Source organism: Zalophus californianus, chromosome 4 (assembly GCF_009762305.2).
Source record: "Zalophus californianus isolate mZalCal1 chromosome 4, mZalCal1.pri.v2, whole genome shotgun sequence".
Lineage (NCBI taxonomy): Eukaryota > Metazoa > Chordata > Mammalia > Carnivora > Otariidae > Zalophus > Zalophus californianus.
This window is the reverse complement of record NC_045598.1, coordinates 21,639,589-21,656,325: the sequence shown is the minus strand read 5'-3', so window position 1 is coordinate 21,656,325 and position 16,737 is coordinate 21,639,589. Positions and strand designations below refer to the sequence as shown.

The window sequence follows — 16,737 nt, the reverse complement described above, 5'->3', positions numbered from 1 at the left end:
AAGAAAAAAATAGCTAGACTAAGGCAGGTATAAACCACTCATGTTCAGAGTGCTCTGCAACACCACACCAAAAACTGTTGGCATAGGCTTTAGAATCACAAGACCTGAATTCCAGTCTTCACTTTCAGTTCTTAGCCTGGAGATGAAAGGGCTTTGTAAACTCTAAAGTACTATGCATACATGACTGGTTTTGTTATTAATTAGGTTATATACCATCACCTATTAGGCGAAGTGCTCAACCCCTGAGTGTAGCTGGGCCCACCACACAGTAGGGAGTGGGGGGATAAGTAATGCCCAGTCTGAAGGCAGAGAAACTACCCAAACTACCCGTAGTCATGTGCCCAGCTGCCCTCTCAAGAAGAGGCCTCTGCAAACCAGACATCCAGTTCCAGTTCACCCTACAGAGGCAGCCCCTGGGTCCCAAGGGTAAAGGTCCCAAGCACCATCCCTGAGGCTGATTTTCCAGGCAGAAACTCAGCTCCCTGCCTGCCTGCTTCATGCTCACATCTGGGTGGCGGTTGTGCCATACTCCAAGCCCCAGGTTGGGGTCTTTAGGGGCCATCTCTATCCCGCCTGCCAGCTGAGCCCACCACTGCCTCCTCCACCACCCCTCCTGTTCCTTCCTAGGGAATACAGGCCCTGCTAGCTGCCTGTCAGCCCCTGGAGCAGTCAAGGGCACTAAGAAAAAAAAAAAAAAAAAAGAAAGGAAGAAAAAAGATGGCTTGAAAGGGTCCTAATCCTTTCCCATTGCAAACTGAGCTCAAACACCAGCTACACAGAAGAGGGTGAAATTAGGTGGTGGACAGTGGGGAAGGCCAGGGATGGTAGCTGGGGCCTCCGATGACCTGGAAGAGATGAGGTTGGGAGAGAGTGGGGGTAGAGTGGGGGAAATAGTTGGGAGTCTGAACCATTCCCAAATCTGGGACGTGGGCGGATTAGGGACACAGCTGGCCTTACGCCCCAGTGACAGGACTCATGGAAAACATTTGTCTGTTGTGCAGGGTGGCAAGAGATGAAGAGGGTTTTGAAAAGCTGGGCCTGCCAACAAAGTGTTCTGAACAGTCACTAGTGAATAAAAACCAATCCTCGTAACAAAAGTACATGAAGTAGAGTTGTCTTTCCATCCTGCCCATGGTCATAAAATTGCAGTCATTTTAGACCTTTTAAATACAAATGATTAACAGGCTATGATAAGGAAAATTGCTGTTCATACAGTGGTATGTCTTTCTAGGCAATTATTTTTAGTTGTAGTACTTGAATTATTCATAGAAAATATAGTTAAATAAGGGGCTCCACACAGTCAGTGGAGCGTGTGACTCTTGGTCTCAGGGTTGTGAGTTGGAGCCCCAGGTTGGGTGCAGAGATTGCTTAAAAATGAAATCTTTATTTAAAAAAAAAGAAAAAAAGGAAGGAAGAAAATATAGTTAAATAAGAAGAAAAAAATTATATCACCATAAAATCATCAACCAGAAATAACTACCATCAATATTTTGGTGGGGGACTTCCCTTCTAGTACCTTCTCTTACATGAATACTTTTTCTGTATATTAAATTAAGTCATACGAAATTGCTGATTGTATAAGTTAAAAATGGTCAAGCAGCACCCACTGTGTATAGTTCAACCTAATGCTTTTTTCAAACTTAAATCATACTGTTTTGGGACTGAGTTTTTTTTCCACCTAATAATATACTGTGACATTTGCATCACCATTTTTAACAGTGCCCTCAAGTGGATATACCATAATTTAGTTAACCCAGATGTCCAACATTTAGGTTTATTGCCCATCTTTATCTCTTTTACTCCACAAACATCCTTTTCTCTAAGCATACATATGATTATTTTTTTTAGGATGCATGGACTGCAGGCATTTTTTTTTTTTAATTATTGCATACAAGGCTGCCTGTTCTGGTCATTTTTGAGATAAAGGCCAAAGAAATCAGCATGTGCAGTAATTTTATACAATACCTTGTCTTTTGTATTTGGAAACACAGAGCGGGGCGCCTGGGTGGCTCAGTCGTTAAGCCTCTGCCTTCCGTTCAGGTCATGATCCCAGGGTCGTGGGATCGAGCCCCGCATCGGGCTCCCTGCTCAGGCGGGAAGCCTGCTTCTCCCTCTCCCACTCCCCCTGCTTGTGTTCCCTCTCTTGCTGTCTCTCTCTCTCTCTCTCTCTGTCAAATAAATAAATAAAATCTTTAAAAAAAAAAAAAGAAAGAAAGAAAACACAGAGCATGCTTTGACCTCTATGACACGATGCACTTTGCTTGCAAAAATTGCATTAAGCTTGGTCCTAAAGCACAGTAAGAACAAAAAATGTGACTGGACATACATACATTGGAGTTGGCGAGTTAGGTCCTTTCTGCTGTGAAGACACTCCAAGAAACAAGGGGCAGAAGGGAAGGAAGTTGAAAGTGTAAGAGGACCCAGTAGACAGTAGCTAAGACACTCCTCTAGGCTTCTCAATTCACAAAATGTTAGAATTGGCTAGGCCCTTAGAGATCATCAAGCCCAGGCTGCTGACTTTTAAACAGATTGGGAAGTGGGTGCAGCACCAGAAGGGACTTGTCCAAAGTCCCACAGCAGAGAGGAGCAGAGCCCAGACTTGAGCACAGGTCTTCTGACCCCTACTACAGGATTCTGTTCGCCACCTTCTTCTGAGCCCACCTACATTTCCCTTCCAAAGCTGCAGGCCAAGCTAAATTCTACAGCCGTAAAAACCTAGGAATGTCTGAGCTGGAAGGGCCCTTAGAGATAACTTATTAATAAGAATAATGACAACTGCATTTATTAGGTATTTACTGAGTGCAGGGCACATACTAAGTACTTTATATGCATTCATTGCCTTAAGCCTCATAGCGATCCTGCAAAGTAACATTACCCTCAACTGCAGTTGAAAAACCACAGCCCAGAAATGTGAGGTGATTTGCCCAACATCGCACAGCTTAAACCAGGTCTGTCTGATACCACTGTCCTCTGCTGCTTCCATATCACTCTCAGAAAAGCAGTTTGGAAATGTTATGAATGAGCAACCCCAACCTCTGTCCCGAGACCCCAGGGAAAGGGTGTTGTGACTGCTTCTAACTACAGCCCTGGGACGTTCAAGGAGGGACCACGGGGATCTGGCCTCCGGTGACCCTCCCCAAGCTCCTCCTCTTGCCAGCTGGAGTGAGCCTAATGACCCTGATCCAGCAAAGCCTCCGGCTCCCTCAAGCTTAACCCATTAATCTCTCTTCCCAGGGCCAGGTATCCTCTAGGTCTAGAGGGTTTCCCAAGAAACAAGGGGAGAGACTCAGTGCCACCAGCTAGCTGAGCCCCTTCTAAAACGGGTAAAGTCAGCCCGGCCCAACCCTCACCAAGGAGAGGGCAGAGGAGGAGCCACAGGGAAGCAGGCAGGCCTGAGCACCTCCTTCCTACAGGCACTGGGGGTCGCAGAATGAACGAGATGAGTCCTGAACAATAAGAACAGTCACCATTACCATCATCCCATAAATGGGTGATGGCAAGAAGAGGTAAAAGGAATGTGGGCTGTTGAGGCAGGCAGATCTGGGTTCAAATCAGAGTTCTACCACTGAGATGCCAAGTTGAGTCTACGAAAGTCCCTTCTCTTCTCTTCCTTGTCTATAATATGCAGAAAACATGTGCCAAACACTGTGTACCAAGTACTTTTTATATACAGTACGTCAGTGAACCTTCACAATAGTCCCTTGAGGAAGACATGACTAGAATTCCCATTTTACAGATGCGGAAGCGAAACACTTATCCAAGATCACCCAGCTAATAAGTGTCCAAGACTGGATTCAAATCCACATCTGCCTGGCTTTATTGCTAGCACTCTTCTTACGATTTACAGATTGCCTGCATTTCCACAATGGTCATTGTACTAATACCAGCAAAGATGTACAGTGTAGGGGCGCCTGGGTGGCTCAGTCGTTAAGCGTCTGCCTTCGGCTCAGGTCGTGGTCCCAGGATCCTGGGATCAGGCCCTGCATCCAGCTCCCTGCTCAGCGGGAAGCCTGCTTCTCCCTCTCCCACTCCCCCTGCTTGTGTTCCCTCTCTCTCTGTGTCTCTCTCTGTCAAATAAATAAATAAAATCTTTAAAAAAAAAAAAAGATGTACAGTGTACTTGCTAGGTGCCTCAGTACCTTACCTGCCTTCTCTTATTTAATTTTTACAACAACCCTGTGGAGTGGGTAATATTTTAACACCATCTTATAGCTTTGGAACTGAAGTCAGAGAGATGAGGCAGGTTGCCCAGTGTCATGTAGCTAGGGAGGGGCATAGTTGGGAAGCCAAGTTCGTCTGACTCCAGAACCCTATCCTTTGCCCACTACACTATCCTGCTCTTTCCAGTGAGGCCAGGTAGGTGTCTCTATCTCTGACAGATGAGAAAGGTGAGGCCTTGCAAGAGATAGTGAGTTGTCTATGGTGACCCAACAACCAAGCAGCTAAGCAGGGAATTAAACCCAGGCCCCTGAGTCTTAAACCCAGGGTTACTTCCCTCACCCATAATACTGAATCCTGAGCATCAGAAAATGCCCCTGTCCACTGGATATTTAGAAACCTTATACCTAGCTCCCTCAGGGGAATTAGGGAACCACCCCCCCCTTTATACCAGGCAGAGAGAGCTGAGGGTGTGGAGGAGAAACTTTGCAGGGTACTACCTAGGGAAGACAGCGGTGAACTGGCTACCCATGTGCCCAGAGCTTTGGACACCTCTCTCTTGGTCTGCCTAAGCCATGCACCCCTGGCTGGGAAGGGGGTAGTTACAGAGGAAACTGCACGAGGCCTGGGCTTCCCCGGCTGGCACAGCTCTTTGCTGTGATTTCTGCTGAAAAACAAAAAGCTCAATCCTCTGGGCCTACGTGCTAATTACCAATAATGACATAATAACCATTGTGGGCCCAACAGCCAAACAGCCCCAACTAGAAATTCTGCATAGCTCAGGCTCAGGAACAAAAGATTTGGGCACTCCAGCTGAAACTGATGCCCTGGCAGAAAATGTCAGAAGCAAAAGGGCTTTAGTGTTGACCCAGCCAAAGTATTATCTGGCAAATGGAGAGGGTGATGGCCACTCATACAATTACTTATTGAGAATTATTTATCTGCATAGCATAGTGCCAGACCCAGAGAGAAGAGGCTTCATTTATTCATTAATTCACTCCACAAATATTTATTTAGCACCTACTATGAGCCAAACACTCTTCTAGATCCAGGGGATATAACACTGAACAAGACAGACAAAAATCACTGTCACCACTGAGCTTACCATTCCAATGGGGGGGGGGGAGACAAACAATAAACAAATGTTCACTAAAATACAGTATGTCAAAGAATGATCAGTGCTATGGAGAGAAAAAAAATAGGCCTGGAGGGAAGACAGGGAATGTTCGTGTTGTGGCAGGAAAGGGTCTTACCATTTTAAATAAGATAGGAAGGGCCTTACTGAGCAGGTGACATTCAAACAAACAAACAAAAAAAATTAAGGACATGAGAGAGCAAGTCATGAAAGTATTTGGGGGTAGAGAGTTCCAAGCTGAGTGAACAGCAAGTGCAAGGGCCCTGGGGTGGAAGTGTGCCCAGTGTATTTAAGGACTTGCCTGAGATCATAGGCCCAGTCATTAACAGAGCTGGGAGAGGAAAGGAATCATACACAGACTGATCACCCACTGTGTACCTGAACTCTCTTAAGCCTTATGACAACTCTGGAGGCAAAGATTACGTTCACCATCTCACCATTTCCCAGATAAGGGAGTGAGATCCAAAAAAGAGAAGTAACTGATCCACATCACACAGCTAGAATGGGCAGGTCTATTTGACCCCAGCCTGCTGGTGCCTCCCTGCTTCTCTTCTCTGTGTCCTCCCCATGCAAATCCTAAGTATCTGTTGAGTGAGTAAATGAATGAATGAACGAACAAATGAATTTCTCAAGCCCTGCCATCTCAGTGAACTGTTTGCAGACCGGCCTTCTTGTCTCTACTAACCGTAGAATAACAACAACAGTAAATTCCAATGTGCCAGCTGTGGACTGAGTATTTACCTGGATTTCCTAATTTAGCCCCAAAAGCCCCCCTTAGGTAATCTTAAGAGAAGGTGCTAATATTTTTCCCACGTTATTAGTGAGAAAACTAACGCTCTCGGAGGTAGAACTCCCTAGAGGTCCCACAGTTGGTAAGTGGTGAAGCTGGGATTTAAACTGAGGTCTGTCGGCTCCCAAATCCCTTCTTTTAATCCTATAATATTAGTAGAAACCTTTGACATCAATCCATTGCCTTCTTTTTATAAACCAGCAAACGGAGGCTCGGCCAGGGCAGGTGAAGAGCTGGGGGAGGGGTGTGGCCCGCCAGCCCCCAGTCTAGCAGCCCTTCTATTCCACCACATGGGGGCTGTGGACCAGGTTTCTTCTTCTTTGCCTACCCATTTCCCCACCTCCGCAGAAGTCTTCCTGTTGCCCCAGCTCCCGGAGGACAGTTCCAGGGAGCTCACCCTCCACCTCAGCCCCCTCAGCCTAGGCCTGGGTGAGGCAAGACCCTTCCGACTCTGCTTTCCCAAAGTGCTTGCAGTGGCATTAACCAGAGGCAGGGCAGAAGGAAACTCTGTCCTCATGTGGCTCCTGGAAGGGAGATGATGCAGGCTAGGTGCCAGGAGGGCAGGATGGGCTGGGGGCAGGGGCCAAAACCAGGCCGAGGGTGAGGCTAGAGTGTTCCAGCCAACCAGAAGAGGGGGAGCGGGGGAGGAGGGTAAAAGATGCTGAGCCTCTGGCTTTGAAACCGATTCACTGGGTGTCAATTGTTCAACAAGAAACTGTATCAAGGCCCTAGACTGGGAAGACGCAGGAAGAAGGTTCTTAGAGGCGGCATTTATAATAGTATTAACACTACGGACCGACCACTGAAGCCTCATAGTGCTCAGCACTGGACTAAGAGCTTTATCTACATCACTGCCAATCCTCACAGTAAAATCAGCCCCATTTTACAGCAGAGGACACCGAGGCTCAGAAAAGTGAAGTGACAGCCAAGGTCCCCACATCACACCCATTCATAGGGTAGCACAAAAAGGGTCTCAAGAACTGGGTCCCTGCTGCGTGACCCTGCACCATCAGCCACCCACTCGGATTTGGGGTTCCTGCATCTGTACCAACAAGGACTTGGTCAGCAGCCTCTACTGTAAACTCCAGGAGGCTCAGGTCCAGGTCTGCCCAGACTTTAGGGCCTCCCACAGATACGGGACACCACACTTACTCTTCTCCCCGTCACCTAGAAAAAAAGGGCCTGGTTATCAGCTTCCAGGGGAAAAAAAATAAAGCCACAGATTTTCAAAATATTTGTCCCGGTTTCAAGGCTGCTGCTGGCTTTGGCCTCCAGCCAGGAAGGGGCCCCTGGGGTGGGGAGTTGGGGGGAGCCCAGGTCTCAAGACTGAGAGTCCTTGGGCCTGAGGCCAAGGGGGGCAAGGGGCAGATGGGGGCGAGCTGGGCAGTCAGCCAGGACCCCTCTGGAGATTTGGGCTTGTTTCTTAATCCTTTCCTCCCTTTGTTGGCCAGAGCGGCCGCCAGGAGAGGCAGGGGAAACAAGCGGGTGGGACCAAAGAGATTGAGGAATCCAAATACTGAGGACTGAACTGGAGCGCCTTTTTGTGGTTGTCCATTACATGGAGACACTGTGCAAGGCCACCGGCGAGGACTATCTCACTGAAGCGACTGCCCCTCCCCATGAGGAGGGCCAGCTGTCCCCATTTTACTGAAGTGAAAAGTGGTGCAGACAGGGCAGGTGACAAGGGCCGGAAACACAGCTCATCAGCGGCAGAGCCGGCAGGGAGCCCAGGTGGTTGACTCCCCAGTGAGGAGGCAGCCACTGGGACTGACTGGGGTTGGGAGAGATGGGGAGATGGGGCGAGTAGGGTGGAAAGAGCCCTAGCAGTCCCAGAAGAGCAGGCAGTTCTGCGCATGATCACCTCCAAAGTGACCGTCCCCAGAGCCCTGCATGATCTGGGCCCCACTCTCCTGCCCAGCCTCCTCTCCCGGCACGGCATCACCTCACCCTTTTCTGTTCCAGCCACACCAAACTACGTTACATACGGACGTGCCCTGAGCACATTATGTGGATTTAAGGCTTCACACATGCTGTTCCCCATGCTTACAAAGTTGTTCCCTCCACTGCCCGCCTAGAGAGCTCTTATTTGCCCTTCAAATCCCAGCTCAGATACCCGATGCCTAGAAAGAGTTAACCACCTACTCAGCTGGGCCCACGCAGAAGCTGGGCTCATGGCAGGAACCCCCCTCAGAACCCAGCACGAAGTCAGTGCTCAATAAATATTTGTTGTCTCTAGACATTGCATTTTATCACTGAATCTGTGAGGCAGGCAAAACAGGTTTTCTTGTCCTCTCTCTTGAGGCGCGGAAAAGGAGGGCAAGAGAGAGGGAGTGACTTCCAGAAGTCACGCATTCAGTGACACTGGTAGAGCTAGAAGCCAGGCCTTCTCTGCACCACATGGCCCCTGCCTGGCCCCCACCCCCAAAGAGCTCTCTCATCCCAGCCGGACCAGCCAGGGTCACCAGAAGTGACCCCCAAGGCAGGAGTCGGGGGCATGGGCCTCAATGGACTGAGGTCTTGCCCGAGTGTCCAGCTCAGACATTACTGCTGCCTGGGGGAACTGAGGCAGAAGGTGGCAAAAACAGACAAGCGGCTTCATCCCCCAATCCAGGTCTGGCTCCTCCTCCTGGACATGTGCCTCAGCCAGAGACTCCAGCAGGCCCCGTCACCCCACAGACCCTAAGAGCTCACTCTCACCTCTTGCCTCTCCTGCCTGCCCGCCGCAGTCCATGATCACATCCTGCTGGCTCGGGTCCTAAACAGACCTCACATGCACCCACTGCTCCCCATCTCATGGCTCGGTCCCAGGCTGCATCTCAGCGCCCCTCACCTGCAGAGTCGCCCCTGCCTCTCCCCTCCCATTTGTTGTCCATATCAGGCAATCCTCCCCAAATATAAGCCTGACCATGTCGTTCCCCTGTTGCATATCTAATGGCCCCCCACTGGCTCTGGGACAAGTCCCCCTAGCTCTCCTAAGCCTGTCTCTCTAGCTGCATTCCAAGTGCAGGTCATGATTGTACCCCGGCAAAACAGTTCCTTCCACTAGGAATGCCCTTTCTCCTGATCTTTGCCTGAGGAGATAGTCACAGTTCACATTTCAGTGCATTGATCAGAGGTGGAGGTGGTAGTTCTGGGTCCTTCCCCCAAGCTAGACTCTGAGCTGGGGCAGGCTGGGGAGGCAGAGACCTCACAGATTCATCTCGGTGCCCCATGCCCAGCACAGGGCCTGGCACGGAGGGGTATGAGGGAAAGCAGATGGCTAGGAAAGGGAGGTACATGCTTACTTCCAAGAGGCCTCCTCCATCCCTTAACCCTACTGGTGTCTTTCAGAACCTGTCAGACTAGCTTGCTACCTACCTGTCCCCAGCAGGCCCCTCCCAGACCCAGTCTCCACTGTCCCAAGAGGGCTATCTTTGTAATCCTAAAATAACACTCAAAACTATAATAATAACAATAATTACTGTCAACGCTATCATCGGGTACTCACCTTGTACCTCATTGCATTATTTAATCCTCATAAGAACTCTAGGAGGTACATAGGTTCTTTTATTATTCCTCTTTTATAGATAAGGAAGCTAAGACTCCAAGAGGTTAAATGTCTTGCCCAAGATCACACAACTAGTAAGCAATAGATAGGGAATTCTAAGCCAGGTCTGCCTCCCCACCAGTATCAGGCCTTCTCCTGCCTCCTGTTGACCCTCTGTGAGACTCTTAGAGCACCGGCCTGAGTGGGGGTATGGGGTGTAGGTGTGTGTGTGTGTGTGTGTGTGTGTGTGTGTGTGTGTGTGTGTGTGTGTGTGTGTGTGTGTGTGTTCAGGAAACAGTCCTGTAGCCCTCACCAGCCCTTTGCTGAGCACTGAAGGTAGAGCAGACTCGGGCACAGTCTCTGCCCCCTAGGGGAAGGTAAGAGAGTTTTACGCTAAGAATTAGGGCCTTGGGGTGAGCAGACTTGGGTCTGAACTCCAGGTCTACCCCGAAATAACTATGTGACTCTGGGTAACTCACTTGATTTACTCAGTACCAGTTCCCACACCCATAAAGTGGGGACCATAATGCCTGGATTGCCAGGAGGACTAGATGAGATAATGCATCTGAAATAGCATGTAACAACCCACCCAGCATATGAGAAACATCTGATGACGATAATACATACGATGACTACAGACTCCCCGGATCCTGACGCCAAGAGGGAATGGGATTCTCCAGGGCCCTCCCCTGGAGCCTCCTCAGCCAGACCCAAAAGTAATAGTGATTATAATGCCTGATCCACCCATTTGCTCATTAAATAATTCTTCAAGGGAAGTGTGCTTTAGTAACCCTATGCTGGAGGTGAGGCAATGGAGGCCCAGAGAAGGTAGGCTACTGAATCAAGTCCTGCAGCAAGACTGGGACCTCTACTGAGCTGCATCCACACTGGGTAGAGCCCAGCCCTTCGGCCAGAGCCCTGGCCAGGCTGCTGGAGAGTCTGGGGCTCCTGACTCCTGGACTGTAGTCCCAACTGGGTGGGAAGTTAAAATAGGTGAAAGGAGCCAAAAAGAGGGATACTTGACTTGGCCCCCTCCCAGAACGAGCTCAGCACTGGGAGGAAACCAACAATTACCAAGCAGGGCCCTGTGCTGGGCACTTCTCACTGGCTCCTTCCCACACCCATGTGGGGGAGGTGTTATGATATGCATGTTGCAGATGAGGTCTCCAAGACAAAGAAGTCAGTGACTTGTCCAAGGTCACACAGGGAGGAAAGTGGCAGACTGGGAGGCAGAGACCCTCTTAACCCCTCCCACCTTCAGCCCCAGATCTCCCCAGCCTGCCCCTCTCTCCTGGGGAAACCTAGAGGCTCCGTTGCTCCCTCCCCCGAGTCTAGTTGCTCAGGCCCTCTCTGTGCTGATTGATGGGTGTGGTACTCGGCCCCACCCTCAGTTCAGAGCACCCAGAGCTCGCTTAACAGAGCCCTCACCCTTGTGCACCCGGGTGGCTCAGTCGTTAAGCGTTGGCCTCCGGCTCAGGTCATGGTCCCAGGATCCTGGGATCGAGTCAGGCATTGGGCTCCCTGCGCAGCGAGAAGCCTGCTTCGCCCTCTCCCACTCCCCCTGCTGGTGTTCCCTCTCTGGCTGTGTCTCTCTCTGTCAAATAAATAAAATCTTAAAAAAACAAAAACAAAAACAAAACAAAACAAAACAGGGGCGCCTGGGTGGCTCAGTCGGTTAAGCGGCTGCCTTCGGCTCAGGTCATGATCCCGGGGTCCTGGGATCGAGCCCCGCATCGGGCTCCCTGCTCGGCGGGGAGCCTGCTTCTCCCTCTCCCTCTGCCTGCCTCTCTGCCTGCTTGTGCTCTCTATCTCTCTGTCAAATAAATAAATAAAATCTTTAAAAAAATAACAAATAAATAAAAAACAAAAACAGAGCCCTCACCCTAAGGAACCCCCCAGTCTAGGGAGCTAAGAGAGAACTCCTGTCCACTGAGCCCTCTGATGGTGGTCACTTTCTATCAATGATCCATTTAATCCAACACAAAGCACGGTGATGGGGCATAGTGACAGGGAATGAATAAATATCCTCATTCATTCGGAAATATTCATTGAGTAGCTACTAAACGGCAGTGAACAGATACACAAAAATCCCTGCCCTCCTGGGGCTTACATGAAGAAAAGAACAAACATGCCATGTCAGGTAGCTGTCAAGATTCCCAATTTACTGATGCGAAACGGACCTGCGAAGAGCCCCCCCCGCTACAAGGGGCAGAATGCAGATTCCTGACCATGTCTGGCCCCAAACACCTTTGCATTGGGTCACATGTCTCAAAAATCACCACCCGCGGGGCGCCTGGGTGGCTCAGTCTTTAAGCGTCTGCCTTGGATCCAGCCTGGCATCGGGCTCCCTGCTCCTCGGGGAGCCTGCTTCTCCCTCTCCCACTCCCCCTGCTTGTGTTCCCTCTCTCGCTGTGTCTCTCTCTGTCAAATAAATAAATAAATTCGTTAAAAAAAAAAATCACCACCCAGTGTGCTAAGTATCTGGAGAGAAGTCAGCTGGTTGGGGTAGGATCCAAACGTCACAGAATGCCCTCCCTCAGTCCCCCTCCCCCTGCCCCACCGCTAGGCTCCTGGACACCTCCCAGTGGCCTCAGCGCTGCAGGACACACGTTAGAATCAAGCCCGAGAGGTAGTCTTTAGGCAAACCAGGACTCACCCAGCAGCAGCCGGTGGGGTCGTGCAGCCCGTCCGGGAGAAGCCGGGAGAAGCCGGGGAGCCATCACCATGACCGCAGGGGCACACGGAAACAAAGAACAGCAGTGAGACACAAGCAAGACACTCTTTGGGGCCCCTCTTCATCCTTGGCCAGGGGAACATCCTGCCCAGCTGCTGCCCCCGGGGCTCTGCTAGGGCAGACACCCCCTTAGTGGGCAATCTGATCATCTGATAGCATACCCAGAGCTCCTCCCAGCCCCAGCCCACGGAAGGCAGCGGGATCCCTGTAGACAAATACTCACTGAGCACCCACCGTGTGCAGGGTATTGGGGATACAGTCTGAAGAAGACAGACGTGGCCTCTGCGCGCATGGAATATACAGTGCAGGGAGGGGGAAGGCGTGTGACTCCTGAATGAGTTACAACGGTGATGAGTGCCTCAACGAGGAAGCTTACGAACCTGGGTTCAAACCCTGGCTCTCGCTCACTAGCTTTGTGACATGGGGCCCATCTTCTTAACTTCTCTGTGCCTCAATGAGTCATCTGTAAAATGGGGATAGCATTAGTGCCCACCTCCAGGGTTGTTGTGAGGATTAAGTGAGTTAATATGTAGAAAACATTTTGCACAATGCTTGGCACACAGTAAACTGTTCATAACTGGTAGCTACTGTCATTACAGGGAGCTATAGGCCTGGGTTTTGGAGGGACCTAGTGTGGGTCAGGCCACCACCTACCTGACAAGGTAGGGATTAAAAGAGACAATAGAAGTGAAGCTCTGGGCCCGGTGCCTGGCACGTGGTAACCAGTTGGTAAGCGGTGGTGCTATTTTTAGGGCTGTTCTCCAGCAGGTCCCCGGGTACAGCCTCTCAGCAGAGGGGAGGTCAGAAATGCCCTCTCCCCAAAACACGCACCCAGAATTGCAACTTTGGACTGAAAAATCAACAGCACTCTCACCCAATGCTACAAATATCTCATCTCCTTTGACCTTCACAGTGACCCAGGAAGTGGACAAAGGCAAAATTCTTACTATTCCCATTTTACAGATGAGGACAGTGAGGTGAAGGGACTCTTCTCTGCATGCGCTTGGGTGTGTCCCTTCATAGCTCCAAGCCTAGTTAAGTGGTGGAGCCAGGATTCCAACAGGCATCTGCCTGGATTTTGTTCTGCTGGCCTTCCCTTGGTTTTTTTTTCCCCTGGTGTCTGTAATACGAGCTGCACAGCCCCAGACAAGACTCTGAACCTCTCCAATGCCAGTCCTTTCATCTGAAATACTTATCAAATGGTCAGCCCAGGATCCGAGCTGTTCCTGACCCAAACTCTTCTTCCACAAGCTCAGCCATGGCTACCCTGCCCCTCCCCCTCTCACCTTTTACCCCATTACCAACTTCAGCCACAAACCCATGGGCCAAGGAATGTCTGCACTCAACTATACTAAAAACCGTGTTTTATAGATGGAGAAACTGAGGTCCAAAGGTGGGCCAAGGTCGCCTTTCAATGACCAGCTCTTTTACCTGGGCAGACGCCAGGAGGGGCTGGCCCTCTGAGGAAACCCCAGTAGGGCCCTGACCTGCAGGTTGCTCCCTCTGCTCTTTATGGGGAGCCCTTTGTGGGTATCCTGTTTAGCTCTGTGGCTAGCAGACCTATATGTGGTACTTGGGCAGGGCTTAGGGACAAACCCATGCAGTTCCTCTTTGGCTCTACAGAGAAGCTCTGCTCAGGCTCCCCCTCCAGAGATGTCTCCTTGCATCTCCCTTCCTCACTGCCACCCTGGCCTCTGTCTCACCCTGCAGCTGGGTCCCATCAGCTGGGCACAACCCCAGCCAGCAGAGCTCTGGGCCTCCAGAGCCTATACAGCGTCAGCATCTTCCCAGCCAGGCTGGGATATTCCTGCCCAGCACAGCCAGCCAGGCTCCTGGCCAGGGTCCACTCTGCAGAGGGGGTGCCGGCCCTGCCCTACCAGGAACCCCACCCACCCCCACCAGTCTAGCAGGTGCAGCAGCCTGGGAGCCCTGGGAGCTTCTTTTGGCACCTGCAACCTACAGGAGGGAGGCCAGCCTAGTCTAGGCCATGCAGGGATGGGTTGATCCGGAGACAGATGGGTGTGGCACCTCTTTACCTCACTGAGCATCACCCCCTCATGCAGATGCTCCAGCTGCCTCACACATTGCTGGGACCTGGCAGGCCCGGCCTGACTCCTAATATACAGACGAAACCTCAGGGCCTCCTCACTCCGTTCCCTTCTTAAAACACCCTCACTGGCCTACTCCGGGACCAGGTGTCATTCTGGTCACTGCAAACTTATTACCTCATTTGATTGTGCTAATGCCTGTGAGGTCTGGATTATTGACTAAGGAAGAACCTGGGACTCAGAGAGGGGAAGTGACTCATGCAAGGTCACACAGCAAAGTGGCAGGGCCAAGATTTAAACCCAGTTCTGCTGCATGCAAAGCCTGCAGGGCACCTGATGTCCCCTTTCCTCCCACCTCTCTGCTCCCTAAAGCTTCTGGATCCCCTTCTTCCCAAACCTTCCACCCTTCTCTGCAAAGTCTCTCCTGCCACAATCCCAGTCAGAATTAACCTTTCCCACCTCATGGCTGCTATATAACAGCTTGTTTACACACCCCCAGCAGCAGCAGGGTCCAGGAGTTATTTCTGAGGTGTCTGCCTCACTGAAGGCAGGGGGTGACCCCAGTGCATGCTCCTCAGACCTGACAGTCTGTCACCTCTATCTCCACGCTTCCCCTACCCCCAGGCAAAAGTCCTCTGACCCCCTCCTGTTGACCCTCCCCACTCCCAGCCTCCTGCCCAGGCCTGTAACTGGGGTGAAGGTAGGGAGCTTGCTGAAACCTCAGGGGCTCTGTGCCAGTGCTCTGGCCCTCCCTCTCCCCTTCAGTAGCTGAGGATCTGACCCAGACCTGACACCAGGCAGCTCTCACAGGGACTCCCAGCTGCCCTGAGCACCAGGCCTGGCCAGGCATTGCCGCCTCCTTCGGGAGAAAAGGGCTCCAGAAGCAGGGAAGGTGCTGCCTTCAGCCCTAGTCCGTGAACGTGAGGGGTCACATCCAGCCACTCCCACCCCAGGGAAGCTGTGGGCCTTGAAATACCCCCACCAACCCTACAGGAACAGTCCTACCCTCCCCGCTTCTGGGGCAAGCTTGGGCTGGGGTCTGTCTGCAAGTCCCCACCTCCAATTTGCTGGAGGGGAGAACTCTAGCTCTACCCAAAAGAGGTGGGGTCTGCCGGAAAGTGTACGTTAAGACGAGAAACTCGCGGGGTAAGACTGGGGATAGGGACAGGACAGCAGAGAGAGGAGAGATGAGGGACACGGGGAATCGGGGGGATGAGAGCAAGCAGGAACCTGAGAGCGACAGAGAGCCTGGGGAGACCAGAGACCGAGGAAAGTCCCCGAGACCAAGCCTGGAAGGGAGCGTGCGGGGCCGGGGCGGCGACAGGAGGGCCATCCTGGCTGGCACAGCTGGCACCCCAGCTCACGGGTCCCTCAGTCCGGAAACTCAAAGTCAGTTACGTAAGGGCCGGGGCCAGGAGCGGGGTTCTAGGCCCGGGGGGCCCCCCTCCCGCTGAGCGCCGCCCGCCCTCCCGCTCCGGCCAGCGCTGCGGCGGGCCGGGCAGGAGCAAGCGGGCCGGACAGGGCGGGGCTGGGGTGGGGGGGGGGGTACCTGGGGCCGCAGCACTCTGCGGAGACCCGCCCGCGGAGACCTTACCCGGGACCCCCCGCCCCAGGCAGGCCGGGACCGCGCGGGACCGCCAACCGCAAGCGTCCAGCCCCGGACCGAGCTCCCGGACCCCCCTCCTCTCGCCCGCGCCCCTCCCCGCACCCCAAACTTCGAGACGTCCAGGCCCCTGTGGACCCCAGTTCTGGGGCCGGGACCCCGAGAGCCCTCCTCCCCTGACCCTTAGACCGTGGCCTCGCCCCTACCGGGACGGCACGGGCCCTTGGAGGTGGGTCCATCTGTCCCTCACCCCGTCCCTCCCGGGGACCCGGGATCGCCCCTGGACAGTCCAGGCTCACCTGGGCCGGACGGGGCGGGGACCTGGCCGGACCGGGCCGGGCCGCGTTCTCGCTCTCCGCCGCTCTCGCCCTTTAAGAGGTTCCTGCCACTTTGCCCCGCCGGGGGCCTCCACCTGCACTGACAGGGCAACTCGGGAGTGAGGCCCCGCCCCCGACCCGGCAGACCTCCTGATTGGCGCAGGCAACTGCCAATCGGCGGGGCGGTGAAGAGACGGTGCCGAGAAGTGCGAGCGTCGCAACCGGGAAAGGGTTGGGGCTGCAGGTGCGGTCTGACGCGGACGAGCTGCCCCGTGTTGACCCGAGGGTCAGGGGAGGATTGGGTAGGGAGCTCCTGGATTGGGTGGTGTGGTGTCTGACGTCATACGGCAAAAGTATGATGCAATTTGCCACGTGGTGCTGCCCCTAACCTAAGGGCTGGAAGGGTGGTAGGAAGGGAGTTGATCC

General features: G+C 52.5%; 1 protein-coding gene across 17 annotated transcripts in view; it reads right to left on the bottom strand.

Annotated features, from left to right (window-relative positions):
• The window catches only part of EPB41 (erythrocyte membrane protein band 4.1), a 195,725-nt gene extending 179,212 nt beyond the window's left edge, over nt 1-16,513 (bottom strand). For 3 of the 17 annotated variants that reach the window (XM_027571617.2, XM_027571634.2, XM_027571624.2), the window contains exon 1: nt 12,266-12,530. In XM_027571617.2, coding sequence (XP_027427418.2) covers nt 12,266-12,492 — 227 coding nt within the window. In that variant the 5' untranslated portion in view covers nt 12,493-12,530. Of the gene's footprint in view, nt 1-12,265; nt 12,532-12,566; nt 12,674-16,293 lie in introns of those variants that run through there. The other 14 variants (XR_004820034.1, XM_027571637.2, XM_035727259.1 and 11 more) reach the window with 11 other exon arrangements.
• Nucleotides 16,514-16,737: the final 224 nt, after the last annotated feature.